Source organism: Rosa rugosa, chromosome 7 (assembly GCF_958449725.1).
Source record: "Rosa rugosa chromosome 7, drRosRugo1.1, whole genome shotgun sequence".
Classification (NCBI taxonomy): domain Eukaryota; kingdom Viridiplantae; phylum Streptophyta; class Magnoliopsida; order Rosales; family Rosaceae; genus Rosa; species Rosa rugosa.
This window is the reverse complement of record NC_084826.1, coordinates 6,538,822-6,560,765: the sequence shown is the minus strand read 5'-3', so window position 1 is coordinate 6,560,765 and position 21,944 is coordinate 6,538,822. Positions and strand designations below refer to the sequence as shown.

The 21,944-nt window shown below is 37.9% G+C and overlaps 2 protein-coding genes across 2 annotated transcripts; one reads left to right on the top strand and one right to left on the bottom strand.

Annotated features, from left to right (window-relative positions):
• Positions 1–2,638: 2,638 nt before the first annotated feature.
• Positions 2,639–4,704, bottom strand: LOC133722495 (transcription factor MYB61-like). Its single transcript, XM_062149381.1, has 3 exons — positions 4,390–4,704; positions 4,123–4,252; positions 2,639–4,025 (listed from the first exon to the last, which is right to left on the bottom strand). The coding sequence occupies exons 1-3, from the start codon at positions 4,520–4,522 to the stop codon at positions 2,963–2,965; spliced, it is 1,326 nt and encodes a 441-aa protein (XP_062005365.1). The 5' UTR covers positions 4,523–4,704; the 3' UTR covers positions 2,639–2,962.
• Positions 4,705–18,000: 13,296 nt separating this feature from the next.
• Positions 18,001–21,722, top strand: LOC133721195 (uncharacterized). The gene is made up of 2 exons (XM_062147744.1): positions 18,001–18,385; positions 18,940–21,722. The coding sequence occupies exons 1-2, from the start codon at positions 18,335–18,337 to the stop codon at positions 21,325–21,327; spliced, it is 2,439 nt and encodes an 812-aa protein (XP_062003728.1). The 5' UTR covers positions 18,001–18,334; the 3' UTR covers positions 21,328–21,722.
• Positions 21,723–21,944: the final 222 nt, after the last annotated feature.

Below are 21,944 nucleotides of genomic sequence, written 5' to 3'. Positions count from 1 at the left end.
TATTTTTCCCCAATGGAACTTTGAGTCTTTTTCATATGTACCATTCTGTTTCCCAAGGATTTTTACCTGTACATGCATGTGTAGAGTAATTTTCTCTTAAGCAAGTATAACATGTATGTTAGTACAATTCGCTTCATGAAAAGAAATTTTAGAAACCATCACTTTATATATAGTACATATGTTCTCTTATCTCAAGTAAGATTTAACTCTAAGAAACCGACACTTTATGTATAATAAAGTTATTGATTCTCCTAAAAAACAAGAAAGCAAGATTCACCTTTTGTATAGACTTCTATGATATAACGAGAAGATACTTTGCAAAAAATTTACCTCCTCATGATCGGACCCATCTCAACCTTATCAATTTTTTCTTGTTTGAGTCAATTCTATCATCTTCAAAGCTACTAAAGTTCAACTAATTTGAATCTTGAGTTGTTATTGGTACTCGATTGCATAAAGTGTTTGTACTCTAAAGTTAATATGTTACAATTTATACATCAACGAAAAAGTGAAGAGAGTACGTGCACTAATTTTGATAGTGCTAATAACAATCTCTAAATTTACCACATGTAGGATAACTATCTAGCTCTTACCAGTTATCTAACATCTTTAGTCTCTGATGCCAATCGGAATATATATATATTGAAACAAAGTTTCAACTAGCAGTCAATAATCAAAATGAACATTCTCATACAACACATACTCAATTTCTTGATATATGTATATTACTGGTGGATTCAAGGGGTACTAATGAAATCACCCATATTCAATTAGTTATGTTCACTTATGAAGCTATTCAGTAAAGTGTTCGATGAATTGTCTCGAACAAGCTAAATACAAAAACAACTAGACAAGCTAGTAATATGATTTTATGAGTAAAATTAACGATTCGCTCTAAAATAAAAAGTAAAATAAAATCTAATTCCTAGTGCTGACATGTGTGTACCCTACTCTATAGGTGCTTTCATATCCTAGAGCAAGATCATTTACCCTTTGTCTAGGCTCATAAAGGGAAGATGCTTTTGTAGGAATTTTCACCTCTCCCTCCTAAGGACCCATCTCAATCTCATCATTTTCCCTCTCCTAGCCAAGTCAATTCCATTATCTTTGTATGTACGTACTAGAGATCAAACTGAACTTTCTCTCCTTCCTCTTTTACTTTCTTCAAGTTTCATCATCTTTCTTGGGACCCCATTCTCTGTTCCTCACAGAAGTAGTAAAGGGTTTTGGCCCACGCTAAGGGTCTCACATAGCACACGGTATCCTCCTCTACTTCCTCTTCTACATTGTGGGTGGTATGTAATATGTATCAGATTGTACGGACTGGCTGGCTAGCTCTCACTGTTAACTAACCTAAAATATCCTCCACGTTCATTTTCTTCCTGAATTGAAATCTGGAAGTTTATTATTTCTCTTTCATATTATGTGTTTGAGATAATGTCTAGCTTAGCTAGCAAGTGCCACCGAGAAAGCAACCAGACAGGAATTCATGGCCTTTATTGGATTGGAAGTCATTTTTCATATGCTTCTTGACTTGTACTATAGCTCGCTAGCAGATGGACTTCTTTAATAAGGTGTTGGAACCCTGCCCCCCCTCGCCTTAATTATTGTTATATCTCATTTCTTTAGTCTAATGATCATTTTTTGCTTGGCACCAAGAAATTAATCTTCACTTCACCATCACATTGATTGTGCAATCTAGATTGCAAAGGGGCTGAATATGTGTTCATCAATGGAGAAGGGTCGGCATGGGGCCAATGGGGCCGATCAACCCTAATGACCGTTTTTCCCTACTCCTATTATGATCAAGTCAAGTTTCACCCTAATGTTTCTCGGGGTTATTCTTTAACAAATGAGTAAGATGTTCAATGAAATGTTTTAGAGAAGTATGATATCAATTTTTTTATCACAACTAGAAATGACATATTTCTGGTTTCATCACTGAGTGTATTAGTTTTTAATCTATTAGATATGACGCAGTAAAGTAAAGAAAGACAACCATAATTGCGTTTCGTCGGCCAGATATTCTTAGAGGGGAGAGGAAGTGACTGAAAGGTTGTGAAAGTGAAAACATCTCATCTGTAGGAGACATTGATAGACGCCCATTCGAGAAAAAAGGTCACTCAAATTTTTGCACAAGAAAAAGAACATCTAGATCATTTTGTGTATATTTCATTAATTTCAATGTGAAAAGGATCAAGACAGAAAGGGATGTATACACAATATTAAAGTAAATAATATGGATCCCAGGAAACAAAATTTTCAGATATCTTATAGATTAGAGTCACCATCACCCTGGACTTCAGATTTGAAAAAAAGCTGAATACCATAGAGGCAATCATCCTGGTTCAAACTTGTATACATGGACACCCAATTTTATATATAATATAAATCCTTTTACTGTATGACATGCTGGAGTGACATGACTCATAAGCCTAAAAAAGTAAAAAGCTGCAATACTTGAACATAGTAGTGATAGTACTCTTTATTTTGCTCCTCTTTTTACATACCCGGTAGTAGTACTTTAAGTTTTCCACCACACATTAAATTGAATGATTACAATTTTATCTAAAAGCAATTGATGAAGAAGAAGAATTGAATTTAGGAATTATGTAAAACATAGTAGAAGACAATGTAATTACCAAGCCTTAATCTGTAATTCTAGCTACTGTATTGCATGCACAGTATGATGCTTGAACATAAGCTCCATCGGAAGAACATGATCACAATAAAAAGGCTGAGAGAAATTGAAGTTTTGGTATAATCGGACACATTTACAAAAAATTGGAAAAAAAAAGAAGAAGAATCCTATAGAAGCCACACACACCTTTACTAGTAATAACCAGAAGAAGCCTTTCCAAGCCCTCCTCTCACATTCATCAAACTAATAACCTTCTGGTGATGATTTGAAATTTTGGTCTCTCGAGTTAGCCGGAATAGCTAGAGCTGAAGATGAAGCTAATTAAAGGGTCTGTCCAAAAGCTACAGCGAGTCTCTGAAGATCCTTTGTGTACATTTCTGAAGAAGCTTGTAAGTTACTGGCTTGCTGATGATGATGAGGCCAACTTGTGGTGGCTGCACTAGTACTACTTGATCCATTGTTGGTCATGAAGTACTGTGTTTCTGGTTTGATTTCAGTACTGTTATACGGAGAGGATTGGTTTATATTCTGCATAGTGTTTGCTCCCATCAGAAATGGACTATGGAGATACTCGGACCATTTGTTAATCTCTTCTACGTCGTCGGATTTTACAGGCACTTCTGGCATTAGCCCCCAAGAGAAAGCGGCTGCAGTGTTGTCGAACCCGCCATTGTTACTGTAGCCGGCACTGGACTGGTCCCATGAGACAGTGGAAGAATTATCAGAGGGAAGACTAATGGAAGGCTTCACACGTGTGCCGAAAAGCGAGCCACTTGACATGGAGGGCAGAAGTGTTGGTGGTGTACTCATACTAGTACTGAACTCGGACACCATTTGAGGATCAGAGTTGGACCTGGAGTTTTGATTGAGGAAGCTGAAAGTTGGGTTTGGGTTTACTGCATTGAGCCCCATGGTATCTGAGGATGACCCGAAATTCGACTGGTGGTGATGCTGGAAAGAGAAATACCCCACAAAATCAGAAGGCCTGCAGTTGGTGGTGGTGGAGCCTTCATGTGAGGAACAGGCAGCTCTGTCTATGAAGAACTCTTGAGTGCTGTTTCTGTTGCTGATAACTTGACTGGAAGAAGAGACCTCAACTGGGTACCTGTGGTTTTCGGGTTGCTTCGAATTCGCTACAGCCTCAACCAGATTGAGTTCATTGGATCCCACAGAGGCTTTTTGCTGCTCGTTGCTTTTGTAGTTTGTCGGAGACAGCTGGCTAATCTCTTTGCTGTGATCATTTTGTTCAGTTTCTGCTGAGATTGGTTTGTGAGTGTTGGGGTCAATGCCTCTTTGCCGCAGCTTCTTCTTAATGCAGGAATTCCATAGATTCTTGATCTCATTGTCTGTCCTTCCGGGTAATTGAGCTGCAATCTGAGACCACCTGTTGTAGCACAAAACCTCATTTTCTTTAAAACCCAGAAGATGAATAAAAGCTCTTGAATAATTTTCAGAAAAAGAAAAGAGAAATGATCAAATACCTGTTGCCCAGAACTGCATGAAGCTCTATTATCAAATTCTCTTCTTGCTGTGAGAATGGACCTCTCTTCAAATCAGGCCTCAGGTAGTTTATCCACCTCAACCTGCAGCTCTTCCCACATCTTTGTAGGCCTGAAAATCATGTACACCGTCATACACCATAATCATATGACACATAATTAGAGAAAGACAGTAACTTTTTGGTTTAGTCCTGTTGAAAGTGATGAACTTTAGGGGTTGGAGTGTAGTACTAGTACTTAGTTATTTACCTGCAAGCTTAGGGACTGAGCTCCAACAGCCATGGCCATGCTTAGTGATGTAATTGAGAAGCTTCTCATCTTCTTCAGGAGACCAGAGGCCTTTCCTAAGCTTCTGCTTGTAGCAACAAGAATGCCTCCCCATGTGGAATCTCAGTCACTCAACTCCAAACCCACCTGTGCAAATAGCAATGCTGGCACAAACAGGAGGATTTCAGAGGCTTTGACACTGTTGTATTCTTTTGGAAGTGAAGTGGTGGAATTTCTGAAGAGAGAGACAGAGGGAAAGAGAAGGAGAGATGATAAGGAGGTTAAGAAAATGAAATGGCAGCCTGGTAGGGAATCAAATTAATAGGGAGGGCGAAGTCTTAGTCATGAGGGTGATTGGAGATTGTACGTTTTGAGTTTATTATTTCATTTTCTTGAGTTGGGTTCCTCTGCTTTCCTCCAACTAACTTGACTCATCGACGGTGGGGTCTATCGATATCGGACCGTCCAGATGCAGCGGGGGTGTACCTTGGTGATGGATAGGCATGCATGGAACTAGAGCAGTAATGTGGAGATGGAGCTACAATTATTTGACTTTGATATGTCTTAATCTCATTGTCTAAGACTCTTAAGGTTTGAGGATTAAGAACTTGGTACATTTCTAGGGCATTTCTTGAAAGATGTATATAATCTATCCGTGGGGAATTTGGAATTGACATAAATTCATTGTTGGAAATTAGAAGAGCGTGGAACTAATATCATCTACATTGTCTACCTCCGAAGAACTAATATCGCATAATCTCTTATCGATTTAAAAAAAATAATAATAATAAATAAATAAATTAGAAGAGCGTGGAAATTTGAAAAGTTTGCAGTGGCATGGGGATTATAAATGATCCAGTCCATTTCAAAAGATTGTCAAAAATGGAAGATGTTGAAGCTTGGAGATTGTATTGAGTATTAAGCAATACCAATTTCATCAAACTCTATCCTAATTAATGTTCTTAACGCAAAAGCAGCAATACCCATTTGGAAAAGGGAAGATTTCTGTGGCAGAGAAATACCCATGACTGGTAATTTTTGCTGTTGTAGGATATACACCAACAAATGGTTAATAACTGAAGCTCTATGCATTCATTATTTGGAACTGTTTTCTGAAAGACGGTTTGAAATTAAATCAGGTGATTAAATTACTGAAAAGATTTGGTGGTCATAGCCTCATAGGGGTAGTCTAGTTACCGGTTAATAGAAGAGTGCATGTGAAGACACTCAATCTACATTTATCTACTGAGGATTTTAACTTACTTCATATATTTTCTTTCATTTAACTAAAATGTGTAGATAAAGTGTTTAATAAAATGCTTTAAAGAGATTAACGTAAAGTTCAACAAAGTAAGAAAAATGATCTATCATACGCGCTTCTACTTCTCGCCTTCTCAGCCCACATAAAGAAAAATTCATAGTTTCACACTTTCACTTCCACCCCTGAATCTGTTTGATAGTACTATACTTTTGTCAAAAACATTAACCACTAACTTGTTAGTGAAGAAAGAAAGTATATGTATCAAATGCTGAACTCCATTGGTACACTCCTTTATTGACCAACTTTTGTGTCATACACTTGGGATTATACAGCTCCCCTTTTTTCTCTCAGCTTTTTGGGTAATTTTCCCAAATCATGATTACTTTGAAAAGTTTCATAATTGATTGCAAGAACACAATGTATTTGAGAAATTGAGGTGTGTGTCTTATTTCCTTAGAAAATCATTCAAATTCTGCCAACTACTTCTTTGTTTTTGAGTTCTTTTTATTAATTGTCTTCCCTTTTCATTTGATCTTCTGACTCCATGCAGAACAAGTTGTATGACTGTGCAAATGCCAAGTAAAGCTATGCAGATGAAAAGAAGTAATTGCTAAATAAAGGTATATTCTTTTCTATATAAATATGATAGTAATGACAATAGTATAGCTCTCCATAATTATTTTGTTGATTATGTATTTTGAAAGCTGAATGAAGACAAATTGATTGCATTATTAGAACTAAGTCAGTGGCTTGGTATGTGTTAACAATTAATTGCATCAGATGAGCTCTCAAAATATCATCAGTTCATTCATGACAACTTGGCTACACAATTCTGTATTACTTTGTGTATATGGAAAAAACACAAGAACAACACCTTCTAACTTTTCTTTGAAATATGTCATCAAAAAAAACTTTCTTTGGAATATATTGTATCCAATAATGCAATTACGTTATTAAAGTGATCAAGACAAGTCTTATACATTAGTAAGGGCCGATTAGCTTCATATACATTATTGACTGATTCTCTAATAAGCTAATATTGTTTATGCAATACTTATTATATGCTAGCCATAGTCAGTTAGCTTATTATACATTGTTGACTCATTATCTAATAAACTTAAGCTTTCGAGACTAGTATTTGTATGTGGAGTACTTGATTTGACTCTTGAATTCCTCTTCTCTACCCACGCACGGGCCTCTTTTACTTGTTTTCATTAAGAAAACCCTAATGTTAGTGCAAACTGTTCTTGTGAAGTAAACAACTGTTTTTGCATAAAGGGTTAAAAGAAAACGAATAAGCTTCTCCTTTATAGTTATGGATGAAGAAGTATTCTATGGAAGGCAAAGGCTAGAGTGATGTAGGACGAGATTTTAGCCAATTTCAACAAAAAATCTCGAAAAGAAAGAAGCGTCTTCACATTAAGAAGAATAATTTGAATATTGGAAATTGGTATTCAAATAGGCTTCTTAATGATGAAATTAATCATAAATTACTCTTTTGAATATATCGGGATTCTCGAGCAAAATCTTGATTAGGATTCCAAGCGTAATATTTTTTAGAAGCTAGGATTCTATTTCCGATTTTTATTTAATCAGGTTTAATTAGGTTTCCTAGTTTTAGTCTACAATAAATTGTTCTTTATGTTTTCTAGTTGTATTAGGTTTATGCTATGTGCCCTATATAAGGCACCTCTTAGATTGTAATTTTCATTGAAGTTATCAATAAAAAACCAAATATTAGAGAAGTTTCTCTATGTTCCTTACGGCTGTGCCTGTAATTGCTAGTGGATTCTAGCTCATCTCATATGGCTTTCAACGCTTGATGGAACCTCTTACTATCGTGTTCATGCTTCCATATTTATCTTTTCATGCTTCTCTATGTTTCTTACTGCCTCTTCAATAAAGGACAAGAATAGGTAGACAAAAGACCTGAGAAAAAATTAGACAATTGAGCCTGTGGATTATTGGCCGGATCTTCTGCATATTCTGATGGCACAATCATGAACTCAACACCATAGATGAGTCTATCATATGCATTTTGGCTTTCATAGACAACCTTAGTAGATTCTTCTTGGCTCTCAAGGTTGCATTCTTGAATGACATCGGGTTCTGAATGATTTATTTCAGGATCCAACACTTCATCATTACAAATAACCATGTCTTCATGAGCAATTTCATCTTTAACATCTTCTTGATCATCATGGATGATTTCTTGTGGAGCTTCTTCCATTAGAAAATTTTCTGGCTTTTCTTCAGATAAACTATTAATCTCAATGGGCAAAGAAAACTCTTTGGACTTTAACTTCTTCTCAAAAACTTTAAGAGGCTAATTCTTGATCGAAAAATCTCTAGGCAAAAATTTTTCGCTAAGAAGACCTTTCATCTTCCGCCATGTCCGAACACACTCTTTTCTTTGCCTTTGACGAGAGCTCTGCAACGGATCCCACCAATAAGCAACATCTTTCTTTAGCTTCAAAGAAACCATCTTAGTTTGCTTGTGTTCTGGAACCTCCATGATCTCACAGAATCTATCCACTTTAACCTGCCAATCCAGAAAATCATCTGCGCTCATGTGACCAGAAAAGTAAGGAATATCAGCCTTGGTTATGAGAACCTCGGAATCATAATTAATATCACCTCCACCACCACGTGGAGCTCTAGCACGTTGTCCTTCCCCACCTCTGTTATAGTTGTTGTTGTTTCTTCCTTCCAACAACCCAAGAAATTCTGCAATTTGAGCGTTATGGCTGCCATTTGAGCGTTCACGACAGCAGTCATCTGTGCAATCATCTGAGCGGTAAGGGCATCCAAATCCGCTCTTATAACTGGGGTAGTACGTTCGTCACCCATGGATAATCGAGGTAAATAAGAGAGACAGGAAAGACCTACTCTGATACCACCTGACGCAGTCGGAAGTAACCTGGGTTTACAAGAATAAACCCTAAAAAGATAAATCTGTAATCCACCAGAGAACTTGAGAAAAATCTCTCATTTAATTAAATTTGATTTGATAAACTGATCTTAATACATTGCATGATGGTGCTTATATAGGCATCCAAGTCATAATCTAATCATAATCATAATCAAACAATAAATCCTAAAGAATCCAAATTAAAAAGGAAAATAAAAACCTAAATAAAAAGAATCCTAAAACAAATGTAAAACTAGCTTAAAAAATATTAAATCTCGAATCGGATAATTAAAACGATATATTTTGGCCTAAATCTGTTAGGGCTCACTAAAGTGAGTCTTGAAGATCTCGTCGTTCGCATTCCAGATGATACCTCTCAAACGGACATTCTGGCCAAAATTTACTCCAATCTGATTTACAATCCAAAACCTGACTTTTCGCACGAGAAACCTGAAAAGTCCAAAACCAAATTTTCTTGGATATTGCAGCGGCTAGTAACCTCATTATGCGTGAATTACCTATTTTCCAATCACTCTTCTTGATTTCACGCTGCTTCTTTATTTTTCTAGTTTTCTGGCTAAACCAGGCCCATTCTCGTCCTACATCATAGAGTATGCATGGGATACAAACATCCAAACTAGTAAATGTCTTCCCCATATATATAAATAAACAATTTCTCCTTAACTAAACACATTCCTCTTGATCAAGATGAAGATGATAAGAATAATAATAATAACTTTCTGTAATAGCCTGTCCACTTGTTCTTTGTATTATGAAGCTTCCCTTGACATTAGCAATGTCTCAATTCAGACATCCCTCTGTGTTTATATTTGAAGTATTAATTAATTAAAACCAGACCCCATAAGAAGATGCTTGTAATCTCCATGCCTCATCATGAACCCTATGAGCTGTTCTATGAATAAGTCAACTATGGTTACATGTTTATTCCCCTTGTTCTTTTTGCTTATCCCAAATCACATATTTAATCATCTGTCGGCTGAAGCTTTGCTGTCATTTCTGGGTTTTTCACCTTTCTTTAATCCACTCTCTGCATATAGAAAATTGGTTAATATGGGGTTTACTTCTTAGTTTAATACTAGCTCTTCTTCTTTTTATCTTTTTGACCCTGTTATCTAGGGAATGAATGAATCTCTGTCCTCTGTCTTCAAATGATTGGAAGGTTTTAAAGAATTCATTTCATTTTCTTTTTCTTCTTCTTCTTCTTCTTCATTTACCTTGGTCTGCATTGAAATGTAATTTACCTGCAGAATATTCTAGTTCTTGGTCCATTACTCCATCTAGTACCCTAAAGCCTCAAGAACCACACAAAGGGAGGGCTTTAGCTTGATTCATGTTGATGTTAATCAAGATAATGTTTGCATTGTAGTACTGTTCAAGGGTCATCAATTAAGGACAAGAGAGGTGCATAAGGGGTTGCCCTCTTAAACACTTTAGTAATCATGGCCAGACAAAGGTTGGGACAGATCTAATCCAAAATCACTACTTGAAATTAATGTACATTTGTATATTACAACTATCTGAGCTGGACTAGCTAGAGAATATATCTACTTGAGAACTTACAATGCATGTAAGAGGCAATATATTGGTCCCAAAAAGTTATTCACTTTCAAGAACAACACATCAAAAATGAAATTGCATAGAAATAGGGTTGTGGGTCTTTTGTTAATCAGCATATATGTAATATCAGTCTCTGCAGGCCCATGCCCTTTTATTAATTACCTAGCTTGATTATTAAGTGGTCCACTGTACCATTTGAGAAGAAGAAAGATTAATCTGCAAGACTCTTTATGTGTTTTGCAGCTTTGCATTAGAATCATCCATACAATGAAAAAAGTAACCCTACTCTTCTCTCTAATTTAAGCTCCAGCAGACCTAGCTAGAGAAAGTGATTGACAACGTTAACACACATGTATTTTATTATGTTCTCTGGTTATTTCCTTCATTCTATAAAGATAAAAGCTTTTGCATCAGTTGATTTGTGTGAGCTCACTTTACAGAAAAAATTTCCACTCAGGTTCTCTCAGAGTTGGGGTTCACATATTCTTCTGTGGAAAGAAGAAAGTCTTATCAGAACTTAATTAGTTCTCTGTATCTTAGGCAAAGTGTGAGCTATCATCATGTGGGAGGTTTTTGATAAACTATTATTAGCACTACTTTAAATGCATTCATCATTTAAGCAAGTGTAAATCACAACATCTTACGTAAAGAAAAAGGCACGATACAACAGGCCGATTTTGATTGGAAATTCGTAAAATGAAATTCATGGAGAGAGAGATTTGGGGAAGATCATTATGAAAAAAGTTATTGAGATGGAGGGAGACATAATCCATATGCCCTTGAAAAATGGAGATGCCCCTCTTTTGCACTATCCCTTAAAGCCATCTTTTCATAAGCTAATTCATTCTAAAACCGACAACTAATTGACTGCAAAGAGAAACCTTTTACTCAGTTTAACAGAATGACACTCACTGCTAAGTAAGTTCTTTAAACTACAGATATTTATGTCAGACTAACCATTCAAATCACGATAATTAGGATTATGACTGCGATGACAGCAGCCTAATACCAGTTTGGATTTAGGGGATTTTTTTGCTGGTTTTTTGTATGCTTATGCATGTTCTCTTATAATTAAGATTATGAATGAGATAACCCTTTAGTGCTTTGCCCCAAGTTTATGGCTAAGAAGTGCTTAGGACACTTGTGAAGGAAAAGAATTTGTGGGAAACACACCACATTGTGTTGCTGGAGAGATGAATCTGGTAGAGCCTAGAAAGGTTACATATGAGATGACCATAATGTATCTACTCAATTGGCCCATTAGACCTAGTTGGAAACATAAGCACATGGCTTTCTCATGAGATTTAGTTAAATCACAACTAAAACTTAATTATCTTGTCACACAGTGATGATTATGATAGAAACATGAGCATCAGTATCATGAGCCCTGACGTTTGCTTAATTCCCATATCTAGAAGCTTAAGATCTCGATCACAATCATTATAAGTAAAAACTCTACCATTGATTCCCCATTAGCAACACGTAATGATGTAGGAAAGAGTTGATTAGTGTCAAATTGTGTAAGTTGCAGGGGTAATTGACTTTAATTCAATATGAAGGCAACATTATAAGCAAACTGTTTGAAGCCATTAAATTAACCCCATCAATTATCAAAAAGCTTTGTCTGGTTGAATTGCTCACTTTGTACCCCATCCTTGCATAATTACACATTTGCTTTTGCTTTCTAGTGGGAAATGATAGTCAACTTTCTCGCCCTCGTTTACATCATTACTTCTAATTTGGGAGAGAACTTATGCCCTTAAACCAACTGTTGGAGATTCTAATAGGAATTATGCTTTCAGAAAATTGAGTCTCAATCAGTGTGTGCTTTTGAGAACTGGTGTTTCAGTCTCATTGGTGCTTTGCCTAAACAGATTTTGATTATAGGTGTCTAATCAATATCATAACCAACAAAAAAAGTGAACTGAGGTCCATGACATGCAGACACTTCAGTATCTAATCCATCTCAGACCAAGGCCCTATTCGTAAATCCATCCATCTCTTTCTCCGCCTCATTCTCAACCACAACAACTATTCAAACCTCAACGAATGGAAATTATTTTACAAGTGCATTGTGCATGAAATTGGTATCAGTAGAGAAGTAAAACCTTCTGAAACAGATTCAGGACTAGTGTTTGAATCTAGCTACTTATCCAAACATGTAGTTAGTCTTTGTCAAAAAAAAAAAAAAAAAAACTGTAGCTAGTTAGCCTGACAAGATTGCATGAAATGGGTGTTTTAAACTTCTAAGTTGAGAGATCAAATAATGTGGAAACCTATCGGACCCTATTTCAGTACGTCTTCAAACACAATACTCCTACTGAAAATCTGTCAAAGCCAGATGAAAACAGAAAGGCCTAACCCAATTCACAACCATCTTTGGACCTGCCTAAGTTCTAAATGCTACACTCATCTTCCCCTTTTGGAAAGAAGAAAAGCCTAAAAGCTATCAAGCTTGCCATCTACAGGCCCATGAATAGCATAAAGAATACTCATCCTCATGAAACTCTTCATATAATATGCGCTTGTTGCTTCAGCAAGAAGGATAGAGAAGTCTGTTCATTTTTCTTTGTTATGGCACCAACATGGTGGGTTCAGCTGTCAGCCAGTGACTCACATGCTTTACTACTTTTTCCTCTCCTTCTCTTTTACTTTCTTTTGTTTATGAAGGTAACTTTCTTGTTAACCTTCATAGAGTTTGATAAAACAAATGATTACAGTACCTCACCTAGTATCTTTCTTACAATCTACCACTCTGGCATTCCTTCAAAATCTTTCTTTCAAACTTAAAATTTGGAAAAACAAACCTAAAACTCAACTCCACATCTCTTTTCCCCAAACTTTCCTCAAGGTTGATACTTCTCTGACAGGTTAGATGAATAGGGATTCCTACCTCAAGTTGAAGCAGTGGCTGTTGATTCAAAATTAAACCGGCTTATGGATGTTGTTGAATAAACTCCAATTGTTGAGAAGGTTACTATTCTAATTGTTGAAAAAACTATTGCTCTATTTGTTGTAGAGCCATTATTCCAATAGCACAGGAGATAGGACAGAATATTCCAAGCCCAGTTGCAAGTTCAGTTCTAACAAATTCTCCGAGTAATGTTAATGTCAATATTTTCACTTGTAGTAGTTTTGAGATTCTTGCTCAGATGCAGCAACGTGAGAGCATTGTTGCAGATGAGCAAGACACAGTTAGAAAGCGCAATGACACTTTGCTTGGCACAAATAATATAAATTCTGCTTTGGTAGAATCTAGTGGTCATTGAGCTAAAATCTATTAGGTGATTTGGAAAATGAAGAGCCCCTTAGGCATATGCTCAGGTTGAGAAGTCCTTTGTGTTCCTCGTTTGATGAAGGTGAAGCAATTCTGAAATATGAGAATCCTTTTAAGTCTCAAAATAATAAATTGAAGACCAAAAGATATTCATGAGATCCTTAACCCCTAACCAGAATCAGACGCTCGTTACGCCTCTTGATTTTTGATTCAATCAGTTTTTTTTTTTTGTTATTATTATTTTGGATTAAATACTCGTTACTCCACATACTTTTGCATGAAAAACAGTTTAGTCCAAATTTTTTAAATTAAATAGTTTAGTCCTTATTCTTTCTAATTCTCACACAACAGGTCCTAAAATGACTATTATACCCCTCACTTTTTATTTTTTTCTCTCTCTACATATATATATATATATATAGTGTGTGTGTATATATATATACACACACACACACACACACATACATGTATGTGTGTGTGTGTATAGAGAGAGAGAGAGGCAGAAAAAATAAAAAATAAAAAGAGAGAAAAATAAAAAAAATAAAAAAGTGAGGGGTATAATAGTCATTTTAGGACCTGTTGTGTGAAAATTAGAAAGAATAAGGACTAAACTGTTTAATTTTAAAATTTTGGACTAAACTGTTTTTCATGCAAAAGTATGAGGAGTAACGAGTATTTAATCCTATTTTTATGAGAAGAGGCGTATAAATAGTAACCAAATGTTACAAGAAGTTAAAAACAGTCTGGAAATAAGCCCCTAAGTAGTAACAAAGACTCCAGCTCTTAAGATCCACATATACATGACAATAAGTGGGGTAAGCCCGCCACGTCCATACTAAAAAATAACGACACGCCCCACTATTGACCTGCATACAAAAAAACTAAAAATAAACAGTGTGCTAGGCTCAGCCTGTTACTTCAAGCCCAACAACAAAGGGTAAATGAAAAAACAAAATAAGGAGATCAAGCTCCCACTCTAGATTCCAACAAAACAAAATAAACAAAAAACTTAAATAAACAAATCTATTGGGTTTCCAAGCCCAATAGCCCATCCGAAAACAGAGGCCCAGAAGCCCATAATCCATTGGAAGCCCTAGTGTCACGATCATGCAGCAGAATATGCCCGTGAGGCACTGAGGTTCCTCTAAACCAAGGCCAGCCTATCTTCCTTCCTTCCATAAGGCTCCAATTTCCTTTTCTTTGTGTGTTTCTCTTATCTATTAGACCCTTCACATATCGTCCCCTTATTTATAAGGTTTAACCAACGAAAGCTACTCACACTAGAGTCTCACACCTTGTGATTGATTGATTTCTTCCTTGTGTCAGGGTCGTCTTCTAAAGACACTCATCCAATCGACTCCATGTCATCTCAGCTTGTGTCAGCCCATTACTAACCCACATGCATCTCGCACATAGATAGCAAGTGGCATGACATCACGCTAAGACCTAGTTGACCTTTACATTCCCTCATTGGGTCATTCCTTAGTAGTTTGCACATCTCATTAGCCCTGTAGACATCACCTGCACGGCCCACTAGGCTCATGGGCAACACTTGCCCGCAACTCAATCCTAGAGCGTCTTACTAATAAGTCATCTTGGCCTTACGGCCTTACCTTTTCACCGAGGCTAGCATTGTTATCGGCTTGATATTCGTCATGCCTCTAAGTCCTGCTCTGGCCGGTAGGCCAATCCTCAAGCAGGCACGTCATCCTGCTTGTTGGCACGCCGCTTGAGTGAGCAACTCATCCTCGATGCCCCTCTTTAGCTTCCTTTGCTTTAGCACGGTGTCGCATGTCCTGTGCTTGCTGGCACCACTTTCCTTTGGGGAAGGTTGAACCCAAACTCATCCCCTTGTCGCTTACTCCGTGGCCAATGAGCACCATGAGGTCTCGACATATCTTTCGTAAGTCCACATGTTTGTCTAACGCCGTTCGATGCTGACCCGCAATACCAGCTTTTAAAGCTGATACTGTCCATGAGACTTCCTGACTCATTGAAACATATGTCGTCCCTTTCTGATGATATATGCCCGACTCCTAGGCCCTAGGCCCGAACGGGTGCCTAGGAGAAGCTCACTTAGTGCCCATGAAGACTAGCACCAGGGGTGATGAAGAGCTAGACACTATGTATCCACCTATAGAACATATCGGGCTTAAATAGGCAAGGTGAGAGGAAACATCAAAATATATGAGGCAAATAATAATCCATAACTAATTCACATGAATTCCAAATGACATGCTATCAAGTGCATTGAAATCGTCTCGAGGTCCTTGCCATTTCTCACGTTTTGAGTTTTGCCAAATTCCAAGCCAAAGTACCTCAAACTAGAAAATCACAAAGTTCCATTTAATTAAGACAATGCCGCTCTACCTTCATTTAGCTCCAAGCTTGCCATTGGGTCCCAAGGCTTGCCCCTCTTGGACATCTCCTTCATAAAGTGTTACAATAGCACTACTCTTAAGTGCGGCTTGTGACACCTAGTCAGCCCTACACCAGCAACGCCGCCAGCATCAACAACCTTGCCCCCGCCAGCATCTATGCCGCCAATATCACCTCCAGCACCAAACAAACCCTCTACCGCCCGGATCAATAAACCAAGACCAAATCTGAGACATGAAAACATAAGGTGAACTAAGAATATGATCTGCCACCGAGTCAACTGGGGGCTCCCCACTACCTACGCCGATGGCCAGAGCCGCGGCTAACTTGGATGAGACTGCCACCACGCCACCTGCCATTTGGATATTTAGGGAGAAACAAAAGATGAACATGAGAGGTATAGTAGTCAATCAGAGGCCGATCAAAGGGAGGGAGATTGGAAGGGTTGCGGATATGTAGAAGAGATGGAGGTAGGAGATTTGATCGAAGAAAAACGATCTTGAAATTGTACGTACTGCCTTTCGACTACAAACGAGAGAGATAAAGAGTCACTTTCATACCCTAAATCGGCTATGCTTAATCTTGCTTATGTTTTGGTTGCCTTTTGGTTTTGTTGCTTCTTCTAAGGGGTCTTGCCTTCATATCCCTCCCTTAGGTGTTATCTTTTTTATTTAATTTTTTTTTTGATTGCCAAAAAAAAAAAATTGAGTTAAACTCTTGAAAGAAAATGTATGAGGAAACTAAAAGTCTAAAAGAAATGACTTTGGGAGAGAATAAACCATTTTTGGAATATAAGGTTATAGCTTGCAACAAGATTTGGGTAAAAGTTTGAGTCATGTAACCTAATCAATTGCAGATTCTCCCCTAAACTCAACTCCTTACTCATCAAACTCTAATTTATATAAACAATATGGAGACACTCATTTAAATGATATATATGAAAGAGGTAATACTATTCACATTATCAATTTGTCAAGTACTTACTTTGCGTGTGTGTCCAAAATGAAGTGGGGGATTTGGTGGGAGCAGATGCTTCTCCTATACATGATGTGTTCACACCATTAATCACCGAGTTGTTGGCACTAAAGGCGGACATTCGGTTCGCCGTTGATGCGTGTATTGTTCCTTTGGTTGTGGTCCTTGTGGTGGTTGATAGTATGGAAGCGGCAAACATTGATCAACCCAAATGACCTGAGTTGGTGAGAGGAGGGAGTTTGTGTCGAAGTCATGAAGATGCATATGCACACCGTCTAGTACCACTAGTGTTTCCTTCTAACCCCGGGAATCCAATGTGGTAGCTCATTGTATAGCAAAGTTTTTTTTTTTTTCTTAGAAGACACTGTACAGCAAAGTTCACCTTAAATGTGAGAACTGAAATTGAGGCAAATTGACTTATAGAGTCTATCAAACTAGTCCAGGGTTGGTGGCATCGTCTATGGCCTGGTATGAGGAGTATCTGCAGGCTAATAAACCTTGTACCACTGCCACATCAGTTCGACAGAAAGCCAGTAAACGCTGGCTAGCTCCTTCGGGTGAAAAAGTGAAATTGAATGTGGATGGTGCTTTTCTACCTAATGTGTAGTTTGGGGGTACAGGCGGTGTCCTTCGTAACTCTCTTGGTCAATTCCTTGCTGCCTTCTCTAGTCGTGTGCAGTTTGTTAGTTCTCCATTACATGTTGAGCTTTTGGCTCTGAAGAAGGGATTGGAGTTACTGCAAGCCATGCATATTACGAATGCAGTAGTGGAAAGTGATTGTCTAATGGCGGTACAAGCTATTTATGCTTGGGATTGTGATTTGTCACCATTGAGAGCCTTAGTTGCTGATGTCCAAAGTCTCCTTCACTCTAGTATAGATTTCTCCATTACTTTTTCCCCTAGACAGGCTAATGTTGTAACTCATAGGTTGGCTGCTCTTAGTTTTGAGTACAATTTGAATGGTTTGTAACTGCTCCAGATATTATACTGGATGCCCTCATGTACGACTTTAATCGTACCTAGTAATAAAAAACTTTCTTCTTTCTTAAAAAAAAAAAAAAATACATATACACACACATATAGTGCTCTGCATGGCCGCCACGGCCCCAACATTGACACTTAAAAATTTTCAGACCGTTCAAACTCAGAAGGCCCTATTTGGCCAAAAGAAGAAAAATTATACTCAGAAGGCAGAAGGGTCTGGTGGTGCCCGTCCAACTCCAACCCCACTGTAATTGTCACTCTATTTTATTAAGTACTTTCTGTGGATAAACAAAAGCAACTGGGACTCCTAACCCTAATCATTGCTATAGTGCATGTGCCAGACCATGTGATGTGGCCTCTCTTTTGACAACCTGTTTTTCTTATTTTGGTGGTAGCTGTTCATCACCTTCTTCTTCCCAAAAGTTCACTTAGCCTTCTTTTAGGGGTTGTTGCCAACCATATCATTCCTTTTTCACCTTTCTGCTTTAGTTTCTCTGCTTTTAGTTTCACTTGGACCTCTAAGCTACTGGAAGTCGAGTGATCACCTTGAAGTTGAATTCTGATGGCTACTGAAACTGTTGCATCACCTCCGATTCCTACTACTGATGATGAGGTTAGTTCCTTCGATCTCTACTTCACTCCGATTACTCCGATATGTATCTAACTTCAGTGATCAAGTATGGTCAATCTTTTTAAGGGATTTCAGAGTTCAGATGATCCAAAGTTTAGGTGCTGCTTAATTTTATAATATATGTTTTCTGAACTAGCTAGTTAGACTCTGTCAATACCAACTTGTGATTATGCCTGTACTTTGTTTTGGATATGATTCATATGAATGATATTTGATCATGATCATGATCTTTTAGGAAGCAGTATGCAGAAGATATTAGAATCGAAATAGACCCCTTGACCAGATAGGCTTGATTGATAGAGCCTTCTTATTGGAATTGGATCAAGCGATCTTAATAACTGGTTCTTGTCAAATTTATCTGTAAAGGAACATAATAACGTATAGATGCTAAAAGAGATCAAAAGCATAGCTTATAGTGACTTTCGTGTTTGATACACACCTATAATATGCGCCTACCTATAGTTGGGTTGGTTGAATTTTCTATGTCAAATCTATTCCTGAATGGATTATATATATATCATTTTCAATAACTGCAGCAAGTTGCAAAGAAGGTGAGTGAAGAGAAAAAGGCTGATGAAGAAGATGGTGTTCCTTTAACCAAAGAGAATGGAGAAGAAATACTTAAAACTGATGATTCATTAAGTCTAGAAACACCACATAAATCTGAAGCTGTCGATCATGAGAAGATTGAACCTCCTGTAGTTGAGGCTGAGAAGATTGTTGATGCTCCTGTCTCAGATATTCCACTTGTAGATGAAACAAAGGTCGGAAATGACCCCATTCCTGATATTCTAGAGCAAGTGGTTGAGGCTGAGAAGAAGGCTGATGCTGCTGTCTCAGATGTTCCACTTGTAGAAGAATCAAAGGTGGAAAGTGACCCCATTCCTGATATTCCAGAGCAAGTAGCTGATGCTGTGAAGATCCCGGAGGAGGTTGAGAGTTCAACTGAGTCTATAGTAAGAGAAGCACCAAAAGAACCAGCTATAGAAATCATAGAGAAAGGGCAAGTAGAACAACCAAAGATAGTTGATGCTCCTCAATCATCATATGAAGCTATTGAGAAACCAGTGGAGGCACTGGAGGTTACTACTGACAAAGAGTCAGTGGAAACAGTCCTAACAGAGATTAAAGATTCAGAACTGGAGTCTTTGGAAGTGCAGAAGCCAGAACTTGCTACTGCTGAAGTGGAGGAAAAGCCAGGAGAGCCATCTGAAGTTACTCAAGAAGTTGAGACAAAGCTTGAGGAGGTTGAACTTGAGAAAAGCGTGCAGGATGAAAAGGTGAAAGATGAAGGGCCTGCAGCTGATAAGGTTGAGCCTATCTCATTCTTGGAGGAAGGGAAAACTGAAGCAGAGAACACGCATAGTCTAGAAGTGGAGGAAGCACCAGAGCAACCCAAAGTTAAAGAAGAAGAGAAAACACATGATGAAGTTGGAGCTGAAAAATGTCTGGAGGATAATATTGTGAAAGATGAAGGGTCTAAGGTTGAAGCTTCCGCAATACTAGAGGACGAGCAAACTGATAAAGACTACGAATCTAGTCAAGTCAAAAGTCCAGAAGTGGTTTTGCTTAATAGAGATGGAGCAGATTATTCTCTACCTGACGCCACAGAAACAGTTGCTTCTGAGGACCAAAAGAAGGAAGTAACTGAGGTCGATGTGGTTGAGAAGCTACAAGAAGAGGCAGCAGTGGAGATTGAAAAGGTTGGAGGAGAGGTTCTGGAAACTAAAGAGACTGAAAAGGAAGTTGCTGTAACTGAATATTCAGCTGAACCAATTAAAGAGGAAGAAAATGGGATTGAGGTAGTTGAGAAACTAGCAGAAGAGGCATCGGTAAAGTTGGGAACAGTACGAGAAGGAAATGTGGAGACTCTGGAGATTGAAGAGAAGGAAAAGAGTAATGTGGTAACTGAGGAATCAACTCAACCAATTGAATTAGACGAAAAGAAAGAACTAATTGAACTTGATGTGGTTGAGAAGCCCGCAGAAGAGGCAGCAGTGGAAGTCGAAAAGGTTGGAGAAAAGAATGTGGAAAGTGAGGATGGAAAGAGTGTGATAACTGAGGATAAAATTCAACCAATTTTAGAGGATGAAAAGAAAGATTTAAGTGGTGCTGATGTAATTGAGAAGATAGCAGATGAGACAGCGGTGAAGTTGGAAGAGGTTGGAGAAGATAATGTGGGAAAGATTGCTGAAACCAATGAGAGTGAAAAGAAAGATGAGATAATTGAGGATTCAAGTCAACCAATTCTAGCGGATCAAAAGAAAGAATCAAGTGGGGTTGATGTGGTTGAGAAGCTAGCAGAAGACGCAAGAGTTGAATTTGAGAAGGTTGAAGAAGCAAATGAAACAAAGAATGTGCAATCTAAAGACGATAGCAAAAATGTGCTTGACGAGGTTTTAACTCAGCAAGATAAAGCAGATGTCAACAGCTACGTTATTACTCCATCTGAAGTTATAGAAAAATCATTTGAGGGAGCAGGGAAAGATGTTGAACCTGCGGCAGAAAATGAAAAGGCAGAACACATAAAAGATGAGACACCAGGTACAGTTGAAACCAAGAAAGAAGATAATGTAGAAGAGAAGCAGGATGAAGTCACTACATTGGTTACTGAACCACTTGGAGAATCCAAGCCATCTGAGCCAGAAGTGAAAGGTGATGAACCTGTTACATTGGAGAAAACCATTGAGGATGTTGCAAAATCTGATCGAAATATAGAGCATCCCGCAAAAGATGGTGATGACACAAAGTCCTCTGAAGACCAGCCAAAAGAAGTTCCAGCTAAGCCCTCTCAAAAACAATCAAATACCATTTTATCAAAGGTCAAGCAGACACTTGTGAAGGCAAAGAGAGTTATTACCGGGAAATCTCCAGGCTCGAAAACCCCTGCCTCCGAAACCAAGGATGATATTAAAGTCAAATAGCAGGATGCAATCATATATTTGCAGACATCCTTCTTGTGGTCTCCCTCATTCTTGTGATTCTTTTACTGTTGTCGTTTGTCGGTTTTGCTGCTCACTCTCAGCTCTTGGCTTGTATGTTGATGCTAAAAAGGGTGTGTGTGTGTGTGTATACTATATAGAAGATATAGGCTATGCCATACTCAGTATTGTAAATTGGGGGGTTGTGTGTGCGCGCGTGTAAGCGAGTGTGTGTAGAAGATTTAGGCCATGCCATAGTATTGTAAATTGGTGTGCATATTGGTAGGTGTCTTCCCCTTCTGAGCCTATTGTTGATTTCGGTTGTAACTACTCTCTGAGTGCTTGATTTTTGAATTTGTTGACAGTTATAACCAGGAATGAATTCTACTATTGTGAAATCGAGTTGCAATTATCTTCCTCAACAGCATACCCTCTACTTTTGCCAATAATTAGCTGTGCATTTCATTTGAAAAAGTAACAAGATTGCCTACCAAGAGAGGAAGATTCAAAAATTGGTTGAAATTGGGAAACACGTTTGCTATTCAGAACAAGAAAAATGAGCATGGTGAAATCATGTACTCTTTTATTCATTACATTTCTCAATTATAATGGGCTGTCAT